Source organism: Centrocercus urophasianus, unplaced genomic scaffold, assembly GCF_019232065.1.
Source record: "Centrocercus urophasianus isolate 14NV4802_14NV808 unplaced genomic scaffold, USGS_Curo_1.0 seq_24, whole genome shotgun sequence".
Classification (NCBI taxonomy): Eukaryota; Metazoa; Chordata; class Aves; order Galliformes; family Phasianidae; genus Centrocercus; species Centrocercus urophasianus.
Window position 1 is genome coordinate 14017628 of NW_024884800.1, and position 25486 is coordinate 14043113.

Genomic DNA, 25486 nt, shown 5'->3' on the forward strand with positions numbered 1-25486 from the left:
GCCGTGCGGGGCTGCGCCCGCGGGGTGTGAGGCGAGGCGGGCCGGCGCCGCGGGAAGCGGCTGCGGAGCGAGCCGGGGCTGAGCCGGCAGCGAGACGATCCCGGCGGAGATGTGCCGCCCAGCGGTGTCACAACGCTTTTTTCCGCTGCTTCTCGTGAGGCGGGTTCTGCCCGTGGGGTGAGGAGCGCCGGTTCGCTGTGCTGTGCTCCGTTCGTCGTTCAGCTGAGAGCAAACGAGCGCTGCGCAGCTCGTGCCAAGCGTGGCAGCGGTTTCCGCCACAGGGCCGCCGTGTCAGCTGGACCAGGGCTCCGACCACGCATCCTCCGGTGGCCGCACCTTGCCGGCGGGCTGGGACGCCGGGCCTGCTCCTCAGGCTCTGTCCCTCAGCAGCAGCTCCGTCCGTGCTGCTGTCCTTGCTGCCCTCCCACCTCCTCGTTACCTTCCAGCTAACCACCTTGTCGGTGGGCTGCAATAGGACGGCAGTTTGAGCAGCGTCACAGCCGAGCAGAGCTGCCCCGTGCCTGGGGCTCGGCCGTCCTGCTGCTGGGACTGGGCTCGCTCACACGAGGCATCCCGGCTTCATTTTCGAAACATTCCTCAAGAAGCTGTCTTGTCTCCTTGCCCTCAGAAATGACGGCAGTCCCTGAAGTAAGAGGAGTGAGAGAAAAGGACTTCTGCAGTAACTCTGATAGGACTTGCTCCTTTGTCTGTGCGCACACTTTGTGAATGAGTGTGGGGCTTCAGTCCAAAATGAGGAATTTCTCTTTCACACCAGAGTCCAATTGTATCAATAACACGAGGGCACGTTACTCCAAACTGAACATCACTGAGGTACTGCTTGAGGAAAAAAGAAAAAGTCAATTTATGATGAAAAAGGCACCCAGCACAGAAAGCAAATGCTCAATTCCAGTATTCTGAGCTGCTCCTCATGTCCCTCTAAATCACTGTTGTGATATTATCATTACTCTCCTAGCGTTATGGTTTCCAAAGACAGTATTTCCCTGAGGGACAATGAGGAAGTTTCGCTGCTGCTGTACAAATCATTAAATGTTTTTCTGTCATGCCTCGAGCACTTGGCGAGGACCCCTTGCATTGCACTCCGCTCCTAAGGAGAATTTGGAAGAGGCATTCCTGCTGCTTCAGGTGCTGCATTCTCAGTCAGTGTCTTTGGATTTGATTTCATCTAAAAAACAAGCAGCCATTTGTCCTTCACAACATGCACATGATGATGATACTACCGAAAAGCATTATGGCATGGTAGAAATATTAACAGCCTTAGGATCTGCAGTGGATAAATTTGTGAATGGAGGATTTCTATAACCCTAAGGGCATAAATGCATTAAAACATGGTCACTGCTGTAAAGACATTGAACATTTCCTGTGCTGGAAAAAGTTATAAACGTTTTATTCCCACTGGCAACGGTCGATTTATAGCTGCCTTATTTTTGCCTTGAGGCTTATAGTTTCTGGAAAAAATCATTTTGACTTTTCAAAGTCTAAGAAAACATCAAAACAGTAAGAAAATAAGAGATGGAAAGATTAAATACTCATTATAAATGTCTCAATCTCTTAGGGCTTGTCTAAACAGGGAAGTTGTTTCGAAATAAGTGAGGGTGTGAGCTGAAGCACAGCAGCTATTCTGTGCTACCTCCACCCCCAACAGGCAATTTCCTGTATTGTTCTGTTTCAGTAAGCCTGAATTTCTAGTAAGTACTGGAGTCCAGTGAGTCCCATTGGCTACACAGCTGTATTTCTGTCTGTACTCAGTTTACTAGCCAGGCCCAACTATGTCTAGTAAATAACATTTAGATCTGGCAATAAGGGATGTCGTTTAGTGGGGAAATATTGGTGGTAGGTGGATGGTTGGACTAGATGATCTCGGAAGTCTTTTCCTGCCTCAATTATTCTATGATTCTATGGATTCTATGGAGCTCAAATTTTATCCTGAACTCACTAGCTTACTCCAAATATGGCCCATTCTGCACTCAGTGTGGGTCACTGAAGATCCCGACCTTCAGTGTGAACTTCTGCCCATGACCTACTCATAGAACATCAGATAGGAATAGCAGCAGATAGGAAATACTAGTCAGTTTTTTCCTGGTTTATTAGGCAATCTGTGTTATTCGTATCCACTGTCAATACAGGGTTATTCACATTTTCCAGAAAGAGCAAAATTTGTGCAGGTAAGGTATCTTTTGAGACAACTGATATGTTAGTGAATTTTGGCAATGTTTAACAGAAGGGCAAAAATCACACGTATTGTTATTCTTGCAAGTTTCATGGAAATGCTGTGGTCAAGAAGACCAAGCTAGCCTGACAGAAGGAAACTCAGAGGTATTAGTACACATTGTATATAATGTCAGAGTACTCACTTGGGAAAGAATTTTTGTAAGTATCTACATTGGCTAAAACATCTATCAGAAGCTGCTTTCTTTGTGACACTGAAGTTATTCTGCTATGCAAGGTAATTTATATACATAAGGAAAGCAGGTACTTGTAGAACCACCTGTTTTCCAGGTACGTATGTTTTTAGATATGCGAGAAAATACTTACAATAATACAAAAGTGCTTGATAAATAATAAAAATAATTTGGAGGAATTTGGTATTTGCACTTCTGAGATGTTGCACTCTGCCACCTCTTACATCCTGCAGTTCCCACTGTCTCTAGGCAAAAAGGGATTCATGTTGGTGTGAAGGTGAAGAAATCAGTGACAAGCCAATCAATAGGATGTCAGCAATCTTGAGATACACATCTACATTTTTGATGAAATGCAGAACTTTATAACAGGTGCATCTGGGTGAAATTCTGTACCCTTTGAAAGAGACAAGAATGAAGAAGTCTCAGCCACCACCTCCTAGGGTGGAGTGACAAGGTGCATTCATCACCCTCAATTACAGACATATTTACAGAGGGTTGTGCCATGACACCATGAAAGATGCTTAAATCACTGAATAGAAATCTAATTGGGAGGTATGCAAATAAGGAGTGATGGAGTGGGGCCGTACCCACCTCTCCTTGGTTTGCCAGTGCTGAGTGCATCATCAGTCCTGAGGAGACAGGAAAACGTGAATGATTTTAGCACTGATGTTTCCCTCTCACCTCACCTACTGGCTCTGCAGTGTGTTTCTGCAGAAACCATTCAGACTGGTCTGCTTGTCTCTGCACCTGTGCTTGTGGCAGACTGCAACCAGGAGGACAACACACTTTACTTTACATGAAGTAGCTGGCAGCTCCTGAGTTTGCACCAAATCCGTACTTCTTTATAATGCTTCTTGCCTCAGTCTCATTAATGTGAAAGCTGTACATGATACAATTTTGCTCATTAGCAAATGTCCTGTCCTAGACACTCTTCCTGTGCCTGTGGACTTAAGTTCACATTTGTGAAGATTTAAAACTGGAAATATGTCTGTTTTCCATCTTGATTGATGAATTTTGCTGTTGTTTACTGCAAGGTGCACAAGGAGGGCTTCTGAAGAAAGGAGCCAGGAAACACAGTCTACATGTGGCAACAAATAAGCAGTTTTGGGGAGGTGGTGGTGTCAGAGAGATGGGATGTTTCTGGACGTCTGCTGTAACCATATGACACAGGTTGTTTTCTGGTATAAAGAACATTTTCATAATGAGCAGTGAATATGCTTCAGTCTGGCTGCACCTACAGCCCCAAGAATAAGCAGTCTAGAGGTAGGTTTGTCAATAAATACCATCTGCTTAGCAGCATGGAATCCAAACTATTGCAGAATGCACCTTAATGGTGGCTGCTGTTTTGCTAGATGTAGATGAGACAAAAATGTCAACAAAATACTTTTTTTGTAAATAGTGTGATTCTGATCTCAAAAATATGACACTAAGTGTAATGGGACTTGTTCAATCTCAATTTGAGTCTGACAGAATCAAATGAACAGCTGCAGTTAGCTTCTTTCCTGAAGGACAGCAAAGCACTCCCACAGACACATAAGCTGCAAGTGGAGTTGCTTCTCACAGAGATTCGGACACTGATGTGTCTGAAATACGCCTTGCTTCCACTCCTGCCCACAAGGGAAGGAAATGCAACTTTACAAGCAGCAGAAGTAGCAGAGCCTGGTTTCCTCGCTTCTGCCATGGAGGCTCCCAGATGGTTTCCTGCCTGAGCATGCTGACAGCCGATAAGAGGAGAATTCCTGCTGCAGCCGTTCTCTCTGCAGAGGAACTGGTAATCCTTGCTGCTTGGCTGCTTGTTTTCCAGTAATTTCATAAAAGTAGAGCATCTGTGGGATCATTACACCTCCAAGGTTCAGTTGAGATTGGGTGTTGGCTTCAAAGGTCTTTAAGAGAGAAATGAGACATGAGCATCATCTAAAGAGTCTGAAACCAAAATGAGAACTTCAGCCTGTTAGATGACTAATTCTTCCCCGAGCTGAGACATGAAAGAAAAAAATGCTGCACTGTAGTCCAGCTTGGATTGATGGGTGTGATATTCTGCCAATCTTTTTAAAAAGTCTTCATTTCCCTCTGTCTGTATTGTAAAATATGAATAAGAGGTTCAGGTACGTAACTGGGAAGGCTAAATTCTTCCAAAGCTTGCATAACTGCAAAACATCAACAGATCAGATCGAGAATTTATCATAGAAACTGCCTGGCTGGAACCTGGACTCATTTTTATGTCAGTTGTTTTTTGTAGTGAAGGATCAGGGAGGATTCCAGGGAAAGACAGACCTGAATAAGCAACTCTTTAAGACACAAACTTAATTTAAAAAATGTAGTGTAAGAGTAATGAAACAAGGAAGAGGGTGAAGATGCAAAAAGGTGGTCAGTGCTGAGGAGTGCAATCCACAGCTCATTTTCTGTGTGGAAGGACAGAAGTGATGTACAAAGTGGAATCGTATAAGGGGTGGAAAGAGAAACGTTTTCTGAGCAAGTAAACCATAAAAGGTCATTTCAGATGGAGCATGCTTACTTTTATGTAAATCTGCAGCAGATCTACTTGCTTCTGGGTTTCAGTGACAATTAAGTTTCAGAGACATACGAAGTTGCAAATGGATATTGCCTGAAAACAGCAACAGAAAAATTGGTTGGGATGTGTTTACTCCCAGAAAAAGTAGCACAGATCTAGGAGTGCCATGAGAAAAGTGTATTTCTTGAAAACACAAGGGAAAACAGCTTCAACACCTCGTGTAAGTGTGTTTCTCTGAAGTCCAAAAGAGAGCTGCTTCCAGGTTCCAAAGCTAAAGCTTGCTTTCGCTAAAAAGCTTGACATCAAGAGTCATAGCTACACGGCAGTCAGCCATGCCAAGGGCAGTTTGGAGCCTTTTAAGAGGACACCTGTCCCACCACAGCCTGCTCCAGCACTCAGAATGACCCCAACACCTTGGGGAAGTCCAGCCGTGCTCAGCGTTCACAGCAAGCCCTCCTGTGCTAATCCTCTTTGATTCTCCAGGACAATGAAGAGACCCTGAGTTGTGATCAAGTTTGCTTCAGGGCTGGTTTTAACACTGCAAGATGTCCAGAACTGGACACCATCACAGGGCCTTTAAGCCCCTTTCCAAAGTGCTCTAGAAATACGAACTCTGTGCTCAGCAATGTTTGGTATAAGCCACTCTTTAATTTTCTCATCTTCTGTCACATGAGAGCAAGTCATGCTTCCTCTGCCTCTTCCTTCCCGAAGCTCCTGTGGACACAAGTGGAATGGGGAAGCGCTGGTGCTTGGAGCTGGCAGCCCTTCTCCCCAGGCTGTCTCCAACTTCTGCCTTCCAAGCTGCCACTGAGGGTTGAACTTTGAAATTGCTGACTTTGAATAGAAAAAGAAGAAAAGAAAGAGAAGAAAAACAAGAAACGATCTATGCCCTTTGCCTTCTCTCCTTGAAAACACAAATTAATGTGTGCGTTTTTTTTTAAAGAGAAGTCAAAATAAATGTTACAATATGAAGTAAATGCTGCTTTATATATATATTTATATTATATAATATGTATTATGTATATACTAACATGTTGCAGTTTGGTCAGTTACATTATGAGTTTAATAATAGCTCATCAGTTCAGAAAAGCAGAAGCTGATCTAGGAGGCTCCTTCTAGTTCAGGATCTGATGTTCAGGCTCAAGGATTAGTCCTGGTGTAATGGCAGGGGTCTGGAGCTCTGCCTCGGCTTTGGAGCTCTCCCAGGATGAGCTGTTTGTTTGCTGTATGTATACATGTGAGTAGCTGTGATTATGACAGTCACTGCCAGCATTACCTGACACCTAATAAAAAGTAATTGCTACCTGAGAAAATAGCTTTGCTAGCCCTCCTCCACATATTTCAGGGGTATGGGGCTGACAGCTGGCTGATGCATTTCTCAGTCCATTCTCTTCCCATCACCCCAACACTCATTTCAGGGAGCCTCTCTGCAAGAGGCAATTTGGGGAACTTAGCTAACAGCATCGCACAAGTGCAGGTGCTGCAGCCATATGTCTGGGGCTGATTTGGCTGTAAATAGGGAATTTTCAAACACCTTTCCAAAGAGGAGAGGGGGATGCTTGCTGCAGTGGCTTGCAAACCATTCCTGTCAGCCTGAAGCCAGTTGGACACCATGGTTTCAAAGGGTCTGATTTTCAGAGTGGAATAACCAAAGTTGTCTTTCAGAGAAAAAGGGCAGAAATGCAATTTATCCTTTAAAGCAGCCTGTGGTTTTTGGTAGACTCTTGTTTTGGCCAGTGAAACCAGTATTTTGAGTGTGCGTTTGCTTTCTGGACATGCTTGGAAGTAAGGAGTGAAGTTTGGAGAACCCTTGGTCAGGACCAGTCCCTGTGTTCTGCTCTGACACTGGCCATTTTAACCACAGATGTAATAAATCCAGAGAACAAAGACAGCTAAATTCATCAGCTAATAAGATTACACCAGTTGTTGTATTGGGCCGAAGAGCATCTGAGATGTCTCCACTGCCACCAGGGAAGTGGTGTGTACCTGCTTTACAGAAGGATATGGGGCTGTGGCACTGATTGCATTGTGGGGCTGCCACCATGACAACAGATGAAGGAACCAACAGCAGAGCCTTCAGACACGTATAAAACTGACAGTAACAAAAAATCTTGCATCAAAATGAGCTTAAAGCAGTCCTGGAAATTACAGTCCTGAGGGCATTATTTGCATGCCAAATAAATGAATGAAAATGAAGAATGATGGCTATGTATGAGGCATTTGGCTAAGCATGAATGAATAGGGACAAAGCTGGAGAAGTCTATAAAGGAAAATCTCATAACACATAAAATTCCTTCATTGTGCAGGAAAACAGAAGATAAGGGCAAACCAGCACGTATTATCTAGAGTGTCAAAAAAAATAAAGAAGTCATGGATAAATGAACTCAGGCACTCGTGAATGCCCTCGAGGCATCTCGCTGTTACTAGGTGCTCACCAACCTCTGATGATTCTGAGAGGAAGATATTGAAGTGGTTGTACATGGTAGAGAGGAAGACATTGAAGTGGTTGTACATGGTAGAGAGTTACAAGTGTTTGAAGCCAAACTGCTTATTTTAATTTCCTGTCATTGTTGATGAAACAAGAAGTCAATGCCATTGCAACTACCTGGATTCAAAATTGCCAAGGAGATGGATTTTTTAGAGAATGGAAAATTAACTCAATTAAGTACTGGCAAGACCAGGAACTTTGGTGGAATGAGGGGCTCACAGAGCACCTGGAGGCAAATGAAGGGTGGGAGCCTGAGCTGCTGTGTGCTATACCTGCCAGTCCTCTCTCTTTCTTTCATCTGTTCTTATGGGAAAATGATGGTAGAACTGAGAGATTGATCAGTAATAACTTCTGTGGGTTTGTGTCTTTGTCAGGCTGGATTCTCTAAGGTTGCAGCATTGCTCTGCTGTTTGTAAGTTTGAAAGGATAAACTATCCTTTATGAACGTCCTAAACACAGGAAAAGCTCAATGGGAGCTCACACAGTGTTAATCACCAGGGAATCCACATGAGGAAGAAACCTGGCCTGAAGCATGGCTTTCCCAGTGGCTAACAAGACATGCATCCCACTAAAGCTTTTCCTAGGGTTCAATTCATTCATTGCCTGTTTCTTGGTTACAGATCCTCTTTTGTCACACCTCTCTTTCCTACCACTGGAGCACAGGTAAGCTGGGGTACTGAGTGAGCACTGTGTCTTCGCAGGCCGCTTGGGCCTGGCTGCTAAAAGCCCTGCAGTAGGTTTTCACACGTTTCTGAGATCTGACTCCTGCTCATGTTAACTGCACCCCAAGTTAGGCTGTGCTGCCTGCTGCTGCACCAGGGCAGGTCAAGGGGCTGTGTGCAACTTCAGATTATCTGTGTTGGGCTAATCTCATCACCCTGCACTCTTGGCATCACCCTACACTGGGTGCTTTGGAAAAAGCCCAAAGACCACAAAAGCCTACATGCCACTGGGTGAAAATGTGATTAGTGCGGACATTTGTCTGCTTGTGTGAGAGTGGAAGAGTGATAGTGAGAACAAGAACAGGGGCTGCAAAGTAAATCCCATATGCAGCATGTAGGCAGGTCTGGGTAAGGGGTGAGGCACGGCCACCCCAATGCCAGCTCTCTGTGCTGGCTGGGTCCTGTGACAGTTCCCAAGGTGGTTTTCTAAAACCCAGCAGGGCTTGCTTTTGCCTGGAATGGCCTCAATCTGGGACCAGGAACTCAGTGCCTGCCCCAGCCTTGGCCCTTTGTACCCTGATGGATTGCACGAGGGGAAGCGGGCAGTGTCCCGGAAAGCAGTTGGGCTACTGTGACAAACAGGTTGCTCAACACTGGGCTGACGTTACTGAGCACATCTCTCGCTGGCTGCTGAGATAGTGTCTGTAGGCAGTCTCTCAGCTGACCTTGATTCCTTTTGCCTCCTCCTGAGGCTGCAGGTTTCCCTGTGCATGTGCAAGGAAGAGACCCAGGTGCTTAGAGGGGGAGAAGAAGCCAGCAGCAGGATGTGATTTCCTTCTCATTCATGCAGCAAAGGAGCTGGCACAGGGCTTTCAGGCTAATGTGACAGCTTATGTATCCATCAAACGAAAACCAGTTCCCGTGTTCCAAGATCTCTGCACACTGAGAGCTGTCGCCACAGGAAGGCTCTTCACAACTGTGCAGTGGGATCTGCTGTGCCTTTCAGAGGCTGGAGGAGCTTGTGGGGCCCTTTGAGCCTGCTGCTCCCTGGACCAGAAAAAATAACCCCCAAAAATGTGTATTTTCAGGGTTGGGACATCACTTACTTTTCTGACAGCAAAGGTTATTTTCCTTATTTGTGTTACAGTTGTTTTGAGTGCTGCAAGCATGGGCTGGGGTTTTGCTGTCTGGGATGCCAAAGAGCCCCTGAAGTTGAGCCCTAAAGACTGGATCTGCTTTATATGGAGAAGCACAAGGCAGAAAGCTCAGGATGATGAAAAAAAAAGAGCTTAAAAATGCAAAAAGAAAAAAAAAAAACCAACAAAACAAACAAACAAAAAAACACCTGCAACAGAATAATGCAAAGCAGATAGTTTTATGAATATTATTTTTCATAATAATTTTATGAAAATTCAGCATTCAGTTTTATGAAGCTGAATTTTGGGATTATTCACATATGCTATGTTTCTATGCAGTGTCTCATCTATAGGAATGACACTTTGTATGAACAGCTGCCCTCCTCTTGCATGTCCCGGTGCCTCACCTCCCAGTTCCTCTTTGCTTTGTCTCCCTGCCCTTCACTTCACGTGCAGTCCTTGCTCAAGCTGTCCCTGTGGCATTACCCAGCTCTTTGCCTGGGATCCCAGCAGCCCGCCTCGCCGCTCCGTCTGTGTGCATGCGCTCCTTATGCTGAGCATGCAGTTTGGGAAGGATTTCCTTAGCTGGCACTTCCTGATGATTTCTGACTATCTGTAGAGGAAGTTCAACCAAAGAAATGATGAATCTTCATTTTTTAAAATATTTTTTAAAATAACTTAAAAACCCTGACGTCTTACTTTTGCACAGCAAACAGGCTGCCTGCTCCCTGCTCATGGCCTCGTCCTCACATATAAAACACACACCAAAGCCAAATCCACCTTCTGCTGGGAAGCCCTTGTCCTCTTCTGGGAGCTGTATTTGCTGGCTTCAGTCCATCGGGGCTTGCCCAGCACTCTTAAGGAAGTAGTTTGTAGCCTGAAAGAATGCTCCCTCAGATTTCATCTCTTTCAGAAATTAAATTCCATGCTCAAGAACTTGCAGCAAAGTTTTTATGCAAGGGAGCACCTCAAGGCTCCTCTTCTAGAGGCTTTCTCTCTCGGTCTCTCTTAGTCTGCACAAGTGTCAGTGCTCCTTGTGAACGTGCGCCTGGAAATCCCACGCCAGAACAGTGAGAAGGTCTCCCCATGCTCTGTGATGCCCAGATGGGGAGAGGAGGGAAGCGAAGAAATAAGAGCAGCAATGGCAACAGCAACCATCTCTAGATTGCAGCACAGCCACGGGCACTCCCAGGAGCTCAGCTCTTGGGCAAAGCATGAAGTATGTTTGAATGCAATCCAAAGTGCAACAACAACAAACATATGCAAGGAAAACATTTGCATTTATCACGAAAAAAAGTGATTTAACAGGCTGCATTAACCTACTAAACTCTTGGCAGAGCAAGGGCAGTGCAGGAGTGCAGACGGAGCTGAGTCCCTGGCAGGCAGCTCATAAGGAACGAACGCTGGAAGTGCTGCTGCCACCAGCCCAGGTACTGCAGTCACTGTGTAACAGCCAGCTCCCTCTGTGCTGGCTGCCCAAAGCAGCCAGGAGAGGAGCTCCATGTGCTGTTTGATGGAGAAATACAGATCTTAAGAGCCATCAAAAACCAGCCTGTTACTTGGTGGCAGAAGGCTACGGCTCCATGGACCCTGAGGCATTCTGCTGCTGGTGCTGGCCTTGGGCTGGTCTCTTCCTCACCAAATGCACTTTGTAAAATCACCAAAGTAGTTTGCAGAGAGGCATGAGAAACCCAAGAGCATCCTCATTATATCCAAACAAGTCACAGCTTAATAAGGGACTGAAAATGGAAAATGAAATGAAAAATGAGGTAAGTTTCCTGTTGTTTATCAAAATAATTTAAGATCACAGCTACATTTTATATTAATTTATTAGAAAAAAGGATACATGGTTGAATGTGCAAATATATACAACAAATATCACAACGAAACATCAGGAAGGGAGAGCTCCTCCCCTCTGTCAATGGCTTTCCCCCTGGCAACAGTGATGACTGCTTAATGCTTCCCCACACATTTACAGACACAAAAAAAGTGTAATGCTCCATTTGCACGAGATGTAAGTTTTATTTGAACAAAAAATATTCTGGCTTTGAAACAACAAAAGTCTGCTATTTTGGTGGGTTTCTTTTTTTTTAACCTGAGCAATTTTTCCGGAACAGGGGAACAAAAGGAAGGCATTGCCCTGTGCTTCATTCTCATCACAGCATCTGATGGTCTTTGAATTACTAAACCACTGAATCACATAAAGTTAATGCAACTCCCAAACCCACACCTGTGATGCAATCAGTGGGACGGAGGAGCGCGGGCTCTGCCCTTGGCAAAGGGAGCTGGTGGGAACCACCTGGCTCCAATTCAATGGCTGTAAGCATTCTCAGGTGAAGTGTTCCTATCCGACAATAAGGTACTTAATGCCATCTCCTGTAGTAAGGAGTTATACATGTAAAACACAGTTCAGTCCGAAAAACAAAGAGTCCTGGATCCTGCTACGCTCTTTGCTCATTGCGTGATCAGTGAATGACTGAAGAACTGCTGTATTAATTCCCAATTGAGTAAAGGCCTTGGGAATGAGTGCAACTCCCAGTAAGCACTCCTGCTGTCTTCAGGAAAGAAGTTCAGAGCAGATTAACCTCTTTATGATCTGCAGGATTTATTTCAGGCAGGTGTTTTTGTGCCCACTGGCCATAGGCAATGACTCCGCTCAGCTTGCTGTCCTCCTTGTCATGCCATCAGCTGCATCAGCAAGCTCCATGGAGCAACACAGCTGAGTAAACCGAGCCCCCTCTGCCTGCTTAATGCTCCTCTCCACTTTGAATGAGAACCCCCAGGGATGCTGGAGAAGGCACTATAGGTCCTGAGCTGGGCAATGCTGGGTCCCCAGGGGACACGAGCTTCACAAGGGGCTGCTGGCTGTCCCATGCTCATCAAGGTGCAGAGCCTCCCTCTGCACCAGCTCCCCTGATACCCTCCAAGAAATACAGACAAATAACAAAACAATAGCCCTACAGCAAACAGAAGATGCTACAAGGAGTGTGCCTGGTCTCCTGCCTGTATTGCATTTTCAGACATGACACATCAAAGGCTGATTCAGTTCCCAGGTGCTTTTACAGTTTGCCTTTGGCCAAGGAGCAGAATGAACCAAGCATTGGCTCCTTTTCCCTCCAGCATCTCCCCTCCTGCCAGCAGGATGCAGGGATGCTGCCAGCAGCCACCAAGTCCATCACCGACAGACCACAGCAGGGCTGCTGCTTCATTTTAGACTGTCCCCAGTGATGGCGGTGACTGCAGAAGACTTGGCTTTTGTCATCCTCATGCCATTCTCCTTTTCTTTGCCCTCTTTGGATTACTGCAGAATTTGACTACATGGGAGAAGAAAAAAAAAAGCCTTTGGGGAGGACTGTTCTGCTTTTAAACTTCTTCTGCCATTTTTTTTTAATTCTCCTGTTTAGTATATTGTACTTGCACAAGAATGCATCTCATGGGCTCCGGAGCAGTCGGACCTTAAATAACAAGCCTGAACATAACCCCAAACTTAACTCTGAGTTTAAAAGTGAAAGTTAGAAACCAGTAAGCTGTATCTGATGGGGACAAGACAGCTCTGGGAGCAGAAAGGAGACATGCAGAAGTTTAAGGGGGGACTGACTGAAGGACAGCCACATCCAAGCTGAACTTCTATGTCTTTTTAAGAAAACTGAACCAGAAGAACTTGCTCTTTCTGACTGACCCAGTAGACAAGTTTTGTCCAAGTTTAAACAGTTTTACAACAAACCACAATAACAAACTTGTCAGTTGTCCTCAACAGCTTGGTATTTTTCTACTTTAGAAGATTTTCTGACAGCATGAAAAGAAATGCTCCAGTAGAACATGAGCTGATTTGCACGCTACTGCAGTCTGAATCAGAGGCTAGCATGCCATTGCTTCACAATTTGGGCTCTGCAGAAGCTCAGCATAATTGATCTTGTCCTTTACAGATGCCTTCTGTACTTCACAAGGCTCCTCAGTGTGACGATCCCCTACCACAATACACACCTCATCTGAGTGTTAACTCTGTACTGCAGCATACCTTGCAAGCTCTCAGTGACATTTTATCATTTGTGTGCTTTATGACAGCAGTTTGTGTGAGCTGAAAGGCCAAAGTCCTTGTGAGCATGGCCCTGTGAGCTGCGCTTTCTTGCATCCCCCAGAGGTGCGGATCCCCACAGCCCCATTTGGGACATGGCTGTGCAGCACTTGCCTGCATTGGGTTTAGTTTAGGACCAAAAAAAAAAAAAAGAGGGTTCAGAAACTAAATTTTACTCCAGATCTTATGCTGAAAAGCCTGGATTCTTTATGAAACTTTTCTGGACATCAACTTTCATTTTAGTGCTTTGGGAGGGGAGAAGAGGGAACATCCTGGAGCATAAATCCAATTTTCTAAGCATCTCTAACCCAGGACAATTTCTGCCTATGAGACCAGCTGCCCACTTTGCCCCAGGGTCAGTAGAGGTGCTGGCAAATCTCACTGCTCTTGCAGGGTGTTACCCAGGTACCCAACTCTGCATTTGATCTAAGTAAACAGCAAGACTTGCTAGCACTTCAGCTGTCTTGAGGTAGGAGGAAAGCAGCATTTCTGCTTTTGAGGCAGCCCCTTCCTGTAGGACATGCAACTCAGCCCACCTGGTGAGCCCAGGGGTGGAGGGAGAGCAGTAAGGAGGGACCTTCAGTGCCAGCGATGTCTGCAATGATGTTTCCATGGCCACTGCTTGGTCACTCAGCATTTTGAGTAGGTCTGACGATAACGCGGTACAACAGGCACACGAGGGGGCCAGTGACTTGGCTTTGTCAAAGAAATCTTCCATGCTGGCAGGATCAGGCATCTATGGCCAGTGGAACTTACCTGCATGAGCAAAGATCAAATCCGGTGTGGGTCACTGCACTGCAAACTGCCAGCTCTGCAGTGGCTATATGCCATCTTAAAATAGACTGCAGCCAAGCTTTTTCAGTTAAATATGTCAAACTATACACATATATGATCCTGAGATAGTGTCCCTAACAAGACCCAAGGTAGATAAGCTTCCTGAACCCAGAGGTCCTCATGCCGTGCTGTTGTTTCCTAGCAGGCCTGCTAGCCTCTCACAGACCAAGCTGCATTTCTTAATTTTCCATTTTTTGGGGTGAGTCTGATGAAACAATCAGTTTGACAATTGCTACCAGCAATTCCAATTGCATTTCTTCTGCAGTTTGAATGAAAGCATTCTTGATCCTTTGCCAGGCCTCCCAAGACTTGCAGAAACAGGCTCACAGCTTCCCTTTCTATTTTTCAGCCAGCTGAGAGCTGCGTGTCAGCAGTCTCCTGCTAGAGGAGCAGCTGTGCTGTGCTGAGGACACTCCTCAAGACACGAAGAAAACATCAGTAGTAATCAGAGCAAGAGGTGACAAGAATAAGCCACAGCAGAGAGAAACTTAACACGATGGTCATCAACCAGAGGGTCAATGCCCACATGTCCCAGACCCATCAGTACATAGCCTTGTTTTGAGCTTCTGACAGCTCAGAGTCAGAGCTTTTAAACACCGGGGAAAAATATGTTCCAAAATTCTCTTTGCTTGAGTGCTGTACATTTTAAAAGTTCTTTTTACTGTTTCAGTATTTTAGCCCTTAGTAGATTAGTCATCAATATCTGTCAGATGCTTGCTGCCACAGGCAGCCTGAGCACCCACAGTGTTTGTAAGGAATATAAAAAAATAGCTTTAGCAACTAGGAATGATACAACAGAGGGAAAAGACAAGACCAACTAGATTAATGCAACTTGTAGTGGATTTGTTAACATTAAGTGTCTGACTCGTCCCAGAGTTATGCCAGAAATGGTACCATGTAGCTTACCAGTAAGGGCAGTAACAAGAGTAATGCATTACTTCAATCAGTGAAGCACTCACTCATTTAACATACTATTTCCAAATGAAATCAAAGATTTCTGGTAAAAATGCCACTCCTCCAGAGACTGCAAGCATCTTGCAGCTTCTTCACTCTCTCTGCCTTTGAACTCTGTGATAGCTGCTTCATTGACATCATGGTTCCAGTGCAAACAAACCACCTCCTCCAGATCCAAATCTTCTTCCTTTAAACTTTTGATTGCCTCTCATCTGTCCATTCCTGCTTAGTGTTCTGTAAAGCCTGAGTCTTCTGTTCATCTACCTGGACATAGTCCACTCTCTGCTCCTCAGAAAGAAATGGTTTCTGTGAGAGACAAGGGAAAAAAAATATTACATTCATTTCAGGGCGAGATGTTAGTGAAACCTGGCTCGATTTTCTGCTATCCCTTATTCTCTGTTTGCCTCACTTCACCCTGAAGCTCGCAGTGACATCAGCTGACAAAAGCGTTGTGTTGCAGCCTGCCTGAGCTACAGTCAACCATCCACCACCCTAATGCTCAGCCCAGATGTGAGTGAGGAAAATGGCTGTCCGGGCTATTTTCATGCAGATTACCATCCTCCCAAGCCAGCAGTCCTGCTGCTGGGATAACCTGCCTGCACTCTAACCAGAGGGATGGTTTTCATTTAAAAAGGCTTCGGTGGGCTAAGTCTTTTGCCTCCAGCAGTGCTAGTTGACAGGGAAAATGGTGTATGGGACACAAAACTTCCCAAACACACAGTATTCTTTGGTTGCAGTGGTACCTGCTCATCACCTGGGCAGGCTGTAGGCTCTCTGGAACAAGGACTGCATTTTCTCAGCATTGCTAAAGAAATTATAATGTTTTCAGAGATGCAAGAATAGGATGCACATTTTGCTGTGTTATGAGAGATGGTACAGTTTTACCTGGTGAATATATCATAGGCTGTAAAGTTGTTACTGCAAAGAGATTTGGGGGAAAACTAGCAGGAAAGGGTTTGTGGAGACACAGTGAAAATGGGAGAGCATGCAGAGATCCTGCAAGCACCAAACAAACCTGCCCACAAGCCCTCACTGCTGCACATCCCTAGGGCACCTGGCAGGCTCTGGATCCTGTTTTCCTCCCAGTAGATACAGAGTGAGGAGGTTTGGGGTTCTTCGCAGGGACTCATACCTTCTGTACAGGGGATGGGGAAGCAGAATTAAAATCCAATGCTAAGTAATCAAGGTTAGATTTCCTTGTCCATGGAAAAGCACCACTGTATGGAGATGTTGCCTGTCTGTGCTCCTGTCAGGAAAGAAGAGAGACTTTTAATGCTCGTAAAATATGATCCCAGGAGGAAGCAGGACAACCTTGGAAGCAGAGGCTCTCTCGACAGCACAAAGAAGGACAGCCAGCACCCACAGGGCAGTCTGTGCCAAAGGTGCATCTGGTGACTAACTGAAGGGTACTGCTGATTAGCTGTCACATGCCATGAGGGAATGGAGAGTGCCTTTTCCTCCTGGTAATTATAGCAAAGCAAGCAAATCATGCTGAATTTCATTCTGATTTAGACAGTATTCTCAGGAGGGAGCTCAGCTTCTCACCCCAAGACCCTGGAAGGTTCAGGTTTGCAGGGGTGCCATCTGAACCATCGTGGGGTAACTCTTCCAAATCTAGCAACTGAGAGCGTCAGGGAATGAACAGACGATCGCCATCACGTGGAGAGTTTTAACTGACTGGAAAAATCAAAAGGGGAGCAGTTACACCTGGAACTTTCGAGCAGGTTATGATCTAGTGAAGATGTGGGTTAAAATTTGAGATGACTGTTTAAGTCTTCTGTAGTCAGTTTTGCAATGTATTTGAAGAGCCTTTGCTGTCGGGCTTTAGCTCTGGAGCCAAATGTGTAAACAGTGGCTCAGAATGAGGGATTTGAGATGAATTTCTACCCAAAACTCAAAGGAAACTGAGGTTCTGGTCTTTTGCAAGATATGGCTAGAGAGTGAATGAAGAAAAGGAAGCCACAAAGCCAGATGTTCTTCTCTCGTGGGATGGGAAGTGGGGTTAGTGCCACCAGCCAAAGCAGAAGCAATAGGAGACTGCAATGGGCGTTCTGTTTCTGCACAATATTTGGTGTGTTTCTTTAGGAAGTGCGCTAACGGCTTTCTGTCATTTCCTTGGAGATTTTGCAGGGCACACTTTTGAAAGGCGAAAAGATTTAATTTGCCTTTGCCTTAGTGAGTTCTCATGTAAATATGGCTGATCCCTGTGATCTCTTGGAACTGCTCAGCAACATTCGTGGGCAAACAGCTGAGTTCTGCAGAGCAGAAGAAGGGCTCCCCTTATCTCTCTGTAAATTGGTCCCACTGTCTTTGGTTTAAAACCGTTTCATCATTTTTGTTAAAACAGAAGGCAAAGGACAAACCTCCTCAACATTTTTTTCTTAGAAAACAAACTTCTACATTCTCCATCAGTGTGACAGCACAGAATAAAGCAAAGGATGGCTGTGTGAAAATGAAGATTACCATATGAATGTAACTTTCTTCCTCTTCTCCGGAAACTGAATTGGCAAATATTCTTGCTGAATTAATACCGTCTCTTTCTGGTGAGATAAAGCTCATTCGATTGCTATGAAGAAAAACACAGGAGAGGTTAAGGAAGCATCTTACAGATGCTCTGAAATGAAGCCAAAGCCTGACACAGTCCATATGGTGAATAAACTCTCACTAACGCTGCAGCCTTTATGGAAAGGATGTCCAAAAATATTCCTTAGTTCAGGAAAAAGTGTTATAATCTTGTAAGTGTCTTGGTTGATTTTATTTTATTTTTTAATGAATGTTTACCATCTCTGCTATGACAGAAAGCATAAAATATTGTAGCCCCTCCATCAAGGGGCACAAACAGAGAACGTTCGTTTGGATAACAAGTGCCAGTGGGGCAGTTTGTTGTGCGGCTACCCGCTTCTTGGAGATTAACACAAATTAATTAGCTACTGGAGGGGAATGCAGAGGGACTTGGCTGGCTCTGAACACCATGTAAACACATGCTGTCTGTGTGTAGAGATGGCTGCAACTCAGCCCTTGTTCAGGGAAATCTCTTCACTAACATTGCTGTCAGAGGTATACCATGAGTGAATTACTGCAGGCTGGCACAATGGGGTTAGTTACTAGGGAACTGGATGGCTACTTCGTGCAGCATGAACAGTGCAATTCCTTCCGCTTTATTAGTTCTGGATATAGTCCTTTTTTAGTTTTGTTAATGCGAAACATGCAAACTCCCTCTGAGCTCATTATCCTTCAGGACTCTGCACTGTGTCAGCACTCATTAACTGTGGCACTCTGGCAGGAACGCTGGAAAGGGAGGCTACTGGTTCTCCCTCAGACAGACTGTGGCAGGCAGCTGAGGGGTTACCAGCTTTCAAGGTTTGGGCTGGGGATTGGGATTGGTAGGCCAGGCTTTCTCCCAGGCATCTCGCCCTGACTTCCCCAGCTCATGAATTCCCTGAAGTTGAAGTTTAGCCATCACAACAAGCACTTCAGAGCACAGGTTAGCTCTGGTCTTTTCAAAAGGAACCTTCAAAAGACAATGAGTTTTGAGCAAACACTAATCTGGCAAGATACCCAACCCACATCCCTCCTGGCAGCACTGCATGATGCTCAGCTCACTGGAGCTACCTGGCTTGACAGGGAGCATCGACTTTTAGAGACAGCAAAAGCCTGGGGGATGTTGGAAGGAACCCTGTGAAATTCTGGTTTGTGGACTTCGCCCGGAAACTGTATCTCAAGGAATGTGATCAGTTATTTTTAATTCCATTCCACAGTGTTAATGCTTGAAAGATTGGAGCAATGGGTTTCACGTTGACTTACTAAGGCACAGTCCACATCCTGGTCACAGCAGCATGCTCTCGGATTGTGGAGAGGTTTCTCAAGTCCAAAGGAGGTGGCCGTGCTACGAAGAGATACAAAAGGAGCTACATTTGCAAGAGCAAGACTCACAAAAAGCATGGGTTGATTAGGAAAATGCAAATTTTTAATAACACTAAGAAAATAACAGAGTATTTCACAAAACTTAATTGATAGAAATCAGTAACAGGTGACTGCTTCAGTCAGTGCAGGAAAGCAAAGTCCCTCATTAGTCCAAAACCAACAGAATAAATACAACAGGCATCAGGAAAACAAATGCCCTACAAGACCCCTGTCCATGCCTCAACAAGGAGAACCCAGTTCACCTTCAGGTCAAGGCTCTGGGCTCTCTTCTAAACCCAAAGGTGCTACATGTGGAGAGGACCACACCTCACACTAGGGTACCTTTTCCACCCAGTTCTCAAAACCCTCTAAGAAAGAAGCTGAGCTTGCTCTGCTTTCTAGCAGCACTCTAAATTTCTCTCCCTGCTTCATGTAGCATTTCTTCAACAAATTTCTGAGCAACTCTGGATCTGTAGCCCAAAGTGCTTAAATACAAACTTGGATTCAGCAATTTCTTCTCTGCAGAGCTAAATTTTGTCCCCAGAGCTAAATTTTGTCCCTCTGAAAATGCAACTCAAATTTTGGAAGTGCCATGAGAAGCATGAAGGAAACTTTAAGGAAGATTTAACCAAAAGTCCACATCAGGTCTGGGGATGTGTGTGCTTGGCTGTCCTGCTCCTGGGGGACAGGGCAGCTGGTGAGGCAGAAGTTTAGCCTCCTGTCTCCCAAACTACACCCACGTGGCCATTTGCAGAGTCGATCCACACTCCTGCACCATACTAACACAAATGAAATGTACCAGGGCCACTCCCAGAGGAGGCCTCCTGTGTCCCCTCTATCAGGGCACTTGCCTAGTGGCTGCTCTTTAAGTCTGGCCTTACATTTCCTGCGAGGCTTGAGGTCTCGGTTCACTGGGGGCGGCTCCAGGTCGGAGGGCAGCTCAGGTAAGGGGCTGGTGACTTTTTCAGTGTTGACTACAGGGAAGGTGAAGGTTGCCGAGCTGGGGCTCATGGGGATGTAGCCATCAGGGGAGCAGTCGGAGCCGGGTGCCGAGGGAGAGGTGCTGGGGCGCATGGGCACATAGTTGTCTTCTGCTCCATCCACAGCCGTCGAGTAGAGCGGGGAGAAGGGGTAGGGCTTCAGTGGTGAGGGAGGAAAGGAGAGAGAAATGCTGGTGAACAAACAGCTTGCTCTGAGCAAACTGAGAGGTCTTGGCGAGACCTCAGCAAGAAGTGCGAGCTGGAAGGACAGGAGAAACACACACGTTCAGATGCTCATGCCAGAAGTGGAGCTCGTGTCACAGCTGAGCTCAGCCACTCACTGCTGGAAAGTAAGACCAAATTTATGGGTAACTTCAGTAGGTTCAATACTTTGACTTCAGCAAGGCTGCATTTGCCTTTTCCAGCAGCAATTCTGTCCTATGACATGCAGAAGGCCCTTTTATATGAAAACATTCAAAAGGAGAACACCTCATCAACTAGATTTTTGCAAATGTAGGAGCTAAGAGAGCAAAGGCACAGACATACAAGTTATTTCTGACAGCTGAGAACAAACGCTAGAGATTCATTTCATGCAGGCTGGTGCTGGCTGAGCATTGAGGAGAGAGGATCATCAACGCTGCAAGCTTTCAAAGGGAGGTAGGCATCAGCTGCACACCACCAGGGCTTGCAGATGAGCAGCAAAGGAACTCCCACTCAGAAAACAGTGTTCAGTGCCAAGCAGAAGGCTGGCTGCATGATGCCTGATGGTGCTACACGTCTGTCAAAAGCTGAGGCAGGACCTTTGGGCTTGCAGAGTTCTGAATCACAGGGGCTTTGAGGCAGAGACTTCCCTATGTCCTGAGAAGAGATGTTCCTTGGGATCAGGAAATGATAGGCTTCTTTAGACCTCTTTTTTTTTCAAGAGAGAAGCAGTTTTCTCAGGTGCTTGTGGTCAACAGGTTCATTCTAGAGTTACTGCTGTCCTTCACAGCAGACCTGCCTTTGTCTGCCTTAAAAGCAGGTTCTCCATGTTGTGACCTTCCCCTCTCCTTGGCCTCAAAGAAGTGACACAGAAATTGTCAAAGGCCAAGGGCTTCCTCCATTTTCTAAATTGCTGAGCACAGGAGAGAAGTGACTGTCTATCAGGATATGAAATGACTCACGTCTGGAAGTCTGTCATGCACCTGTGTTTAAATTTATGCAGAGTACTTACCAAATTCAAGCTAAGTCTCTTGTCCCGACTTCTTAAAGAACTGCCTTCCATGTCTGCTGCAAGGAAAAAAAGTGATTAAAAATATGGCAAGCCAGAGCAACCTCACTGGAGGTCATTCCAGAATAAAGCGTATGGCTTTAAAATAACCACGGCTACACAGAGATTGCAGAACTCCTGCTATTTACCCTAAACAAGGAAATTCAATGATATGTAGGAGCAGGACTAACTTGGTAATGTTTCAAGAACAATTACAGCTGCTTTAAGCATGATGAAACCAAGGAAATTACTCACATGTAATTCTGCTGTAAATGACGTTCCCATAGACACAAGCAGTTTGCTGGGCAGAAAGACTGATGTGCAGAGCAAGCAACCAAGCAGACCAATGCTTAAACCCAACACCTGCTCTAGTCCCTCTATTGCCCATCTATCATATAACACCCATCGTAACTGGACTGGATGGAAGATTATTTTGTTATTGTTCAGAAAGCCACTTAGGTGCCTAGGGCATGAGGTGCCAGGAAGCATGTGTTGTACTGAAGCTGTGTGAACAAACATAATACAGGGGAGAAATTATCTCTGCCACCCAGAAATGTTGATGTGATGCACGTGCCTTGTGCTGGTGGAGGACAAACAGCCAGAGAGAAGGCTGCTGGTCACAGTGTCCCTTGCCTGGATTGTCTTGGTGTAGGTCAACGTCATTTTTTAAGGAAAAAATGAAAAAGAATGTTGTTCAGTGTGTAGAATGTGCAGTGGAGGGAAATGCTGGGAGGTTTCTTCTCTGTGTGGTGAGATTTCACTCTAAAAAATGGAAGACTGTTACACTTTGTTTTCAAGGACAGAAAATAGAAACAGAGAGATTTGGAGGAAACAGAAGTGCTGTCACTCCTACCTACCACGTGTATTTGAATATATACACATATACGTGCACACACAGGCATATATAATTCTACCTGTGCATACATCTACCATCCTATTCTGGAAAATGATTTTCTTTGCAGAAAACTGTTTTTCTGTGCTCTACAGAGTCCCTGGGCAGCAGCATCATGAGCCTGCACCCTTCCCTGCCTAGGAGACATCAGTGCTGCACTGCAGTGGGGCGTGGGGCAATGCCAATGGTGGCAGAAATGCTAAGCAGGAAGGTTAGTGTGGGCACAGATGGATTTGGATCAGCAGACACTGACTGTATTTAGTTATTTTGGCAAAAAGGCATTCAGGCACCAGCAGGTGCCACAACATAGGTGCTCTGCCTGCACATGCTGCCTTTGTAGCAGGTTGACTAACAGCAGCTCAGTATTTACAGGTTACCAAAGGCAAAAAAATGAACTAAACTGCAGGAGCCCATAAGGAGCAGCTGCTTTCTCCCTATTTCTTTCTCCGATCTTTCTCTGTGAAGCGCATTTTATTTCAGAATTTAACCTTTCAAATACTTTCAGCTGCACTCAGGAGAAGAAAAAAAAAATAGCAGCACTTATTAATTCATTGCTGCCCCCTGTCAGGCAGAGATAACCTTGCAGCATGGTAGCAGAGCATGACATTTGGGCACTTAATCCTCTTAACAGCATTTTGGCATGAATCGTGATGGAGAAACGTTAACCATCTCAAGCATGCTGCTGGTGTCAGAGCAGTGTATGCGTGGAAGCAGAAGTGATGTTTCTCAGAGAGCAAGCAGACGTAACAGATAATGAAGAACAGCATTTCCACTGATGGGTGTTTCTGCAAAAACCTTCCAAGAATTGTTTGTGCATTGATAAACAGCCTGGGGCAGAGGTGTCCTTGCTCTAGTGCTTGAGCTTCAAGGGCAAGATCTAACGGCCCCAGACACTGAGTGTGCTGGACTAGATGATCCTAGTGGTCTTTTCCAAACTTAATGACTCGATGATTCCTACAGGGGGCTGGAGGACACTTATCCATAAAGCCCTGCATTTTCTTTGTCATCCAAAAAGACGTGTCATTCCAAAATAAGTGATGCTTTCTAGCTAGGTATTTCAGCTGCTCTTCTTTGTTCTGTGGCTCCACAGAATAAAACTCTCATATACTGTGTGTGCTGGACTTTGACATCTGTATGTTCCGGGTTATTTTGAAATGTTATTTTGAAATGACTGTATTTTAAGAACAAGTGGAAATGCACCTCACCAGGAACCTGAGCTTGCTTTGCAGCAGTCTAGCTCTGCAGTAAGTTTTCAGGTTAGCCAGAAAGCAATGCAAGGACAGAGGGGATTTGCTGAAGGACACAATTACCCTGGTTCAGCCAGGATTACATCCCACCCCCAGCATCTCCCTGGCTTCCTGTTCTTTAAGCATGTGGAAAGACTGCTGCTTTTACTGAGAGGACTCTAAGCAGCAAAGCCACAAAGACATTTCTCCTGTACAAGCCCACATTTTGACCTTCAGAGGCAGAGAGAGGGACAAGAACCGAATACACTGGTAGATAAGTCAGAACACTGCTTGCAAACTGGTTTGGAGCAAACCCTTTGGGATGCAGTTTTGCACTCACCTTTCCAGTTCCTCATGTTGTCTAGGCTGGACAGGGAGATTCTCCTGGGCACCAGTGCCACTGGAGCACGGCAGGTCCCTGCGTGGCCATTCTGTAGCACCCCACCACCTGCCTCATCCCCTCGCCTGTCCGAGAAGTGGGTGGGCTTGGGGGGCCGTGGCGGGGGTGTGTTGGAGAGCACGTTCAGCTGGCTCACGCCATAGGGCAGCGTGCTTTGGCTCTGCTCCATTGGAAAGGTTGGTGTCAGCGGTGTCCCCAGCAGTGGAGAGGAGGACAAGTCGCTGGCTGTCCCACTCATGTCCGTGCTCCTGGGCACCACACCAGGGTTTGCCAGCGGGGCCCCATCCTGGTGCATGGCGCCGGATGGCTGCACGAGGTACAAGGAGGGCTGGGACTGCAGAGAGTCGATGAAAACATCATCTGATGAGGTCTGCTCCAGCGATCTGTCTGAGTTGGACCAGCTGTCACACCTGTGTGGGGCACAGAGCAGGACCGGCACTGCATTTTCTCCTTGTAACTGGATGAATGCATGAGTGTGGGAGCAGCTCCATAGGCTGCTTTTCACTCCCAGTTGGAAAATGCCCACTGATCCCTTAATGCTGTTTGCTTTCTGCTTGAGCTTGGCCCAGTGCATGCCCCATTTTTGCCTCCCAGCAATGCATGTCTGTCAGCCCAGGGCTTCAATCCCCTGCATCAGCAGTGAAGAGACCAAGCCCTCAGTGTCCACAAGAAGCATTCATGCCACCACTTCTCAAGTTTTAATCTTTATGCTGCAGAATCCACTAAATACCTATATCTACAAAGTCTGGTTCCCAGGCAAGAGAAGCAGCTCCCAGAGCAAGACAACTGTCATGTTTCAGGAACCCAAGTTAAAAACCAGAGGAACTTTCAGAGAAGGAAGGGGAGGAGCGAGAGCACTGTTCTGCTGAGACTTCACCATTTCTTTCCTCCTGAGTGATACTGCATGACAAAAAGCACAGTTTGAGCCAAAATCTGTCCCTTCCCTACAGCCATGGTACGTATGCCTCCTGAGCTGGGGCATGGGGTGCTTTGTGGAGCATCCTGGGCAGCAGCAGGCAGAAAGAGCACTTGGAGGAAGATTGCATGGGCCAAGACCAACAGATGGTGCTTGACTGCTCACCTTCACTATAAAAAGACCTTGTAAACTGGATTAGGCTGATGGCCCCCTGTTGGTCTCAAAAGCCTCCCTGGAGCTGCAGGACTCAGGGACCAGTTTGCCCCCCGTTATCCCCTGTAGTATCGCTGGGTAGGCAGTGGTGGCTGCAACCTGACATGTGCACAGACCCCAGTTACCTGGTGTGGCTGAGCTTGCCCGACTCGCAGTTGGAGAGGAAGAGGTAGTCGGGGAGGAAGACCGACTCCGACTCACTAGGGGTCTCCTCTGCAGCAGAAGCATCGGTGGCAGTGTGGTCAACCGAGAAGGAGGGATCGGCGATGCGGGATGTGTGGGTGGAGGCAGCTGGCGAAGGCTGGGGGGACGAGGTTGTGTGGGACAGGCTTTCCACTGAACCTGCAAGGGGAAACAGCAGCAGGGTTTGGTGAGTGGCAGCAGGGTGAGGTGATAACTGATGGCAGGGAGCATGCCTCTGTGGGCCAGGTCCTGCACTGCACTGCAAAATGTGAGATACTCAGCAGATCAACCCAGCCCTCAGCACAGTGAGAGCCTGCATCCTCCTCTAAGCCAAAAGCAGCAGGAGAAAGTGGTGTTTTCCCTTTAAAGTGGGGAGGGAGTCATCTTTTTTCTTCCCCATCAGCACTGACTTGCTGCTGCTTCCCCCTGTGTACTTGGAGGTA

General features: G+C 46.1%; 1 protein-coding gene across 4 annotated transcripts in view; it reads right to left on the minus strand.

Annotated features, from left to right (window-relative positions):
• Positions 1–11029: 11029 nt before the first annotated feature.
• GAB3 (GRB2 associated binding protein 3) overlaps positions 11030–25486 on the minus strand; it is a 54740-nt gene continuing 40283 nt past the window's right edge. For 2 of the 4 annotated variants that reach the window (XM_042824962.1, XM_042824965.1), the window contains 8 exons: positions 24986–25202; positions 23672–24141; positions 21178–21233; positions 19866–20121; positions 18886–18967; positions 17545–17647; positions 16214–16327; positions 11030–15387 (listed from right to left, as the gene is read on the minus strand). In XM_042824962.1, coding sequence (XP_042680896.1) covers positions 15271–15387; positions 16214–16327; positions 17545–17647; positions 18886–18967; positions 19866–20121; positions 21178–21233; positions 23672–24141; positions 24986–25202 — 1415 coding nt within the window. In that variant the 3' untranslated portion in view covers positions 11030–15270. The remainder of the gene's footprint in view (positions 15388–16213; positions 16328–17544; positions 17648–18885; positions 18968–19865; positions 20122–21177; positions 21234–23671; positions 24142–24985; positions 25203–25486) is intronic. The other 2 variants (XM_042824963.1, XM_042824964.1) reach the window with 2 other exon arrangements.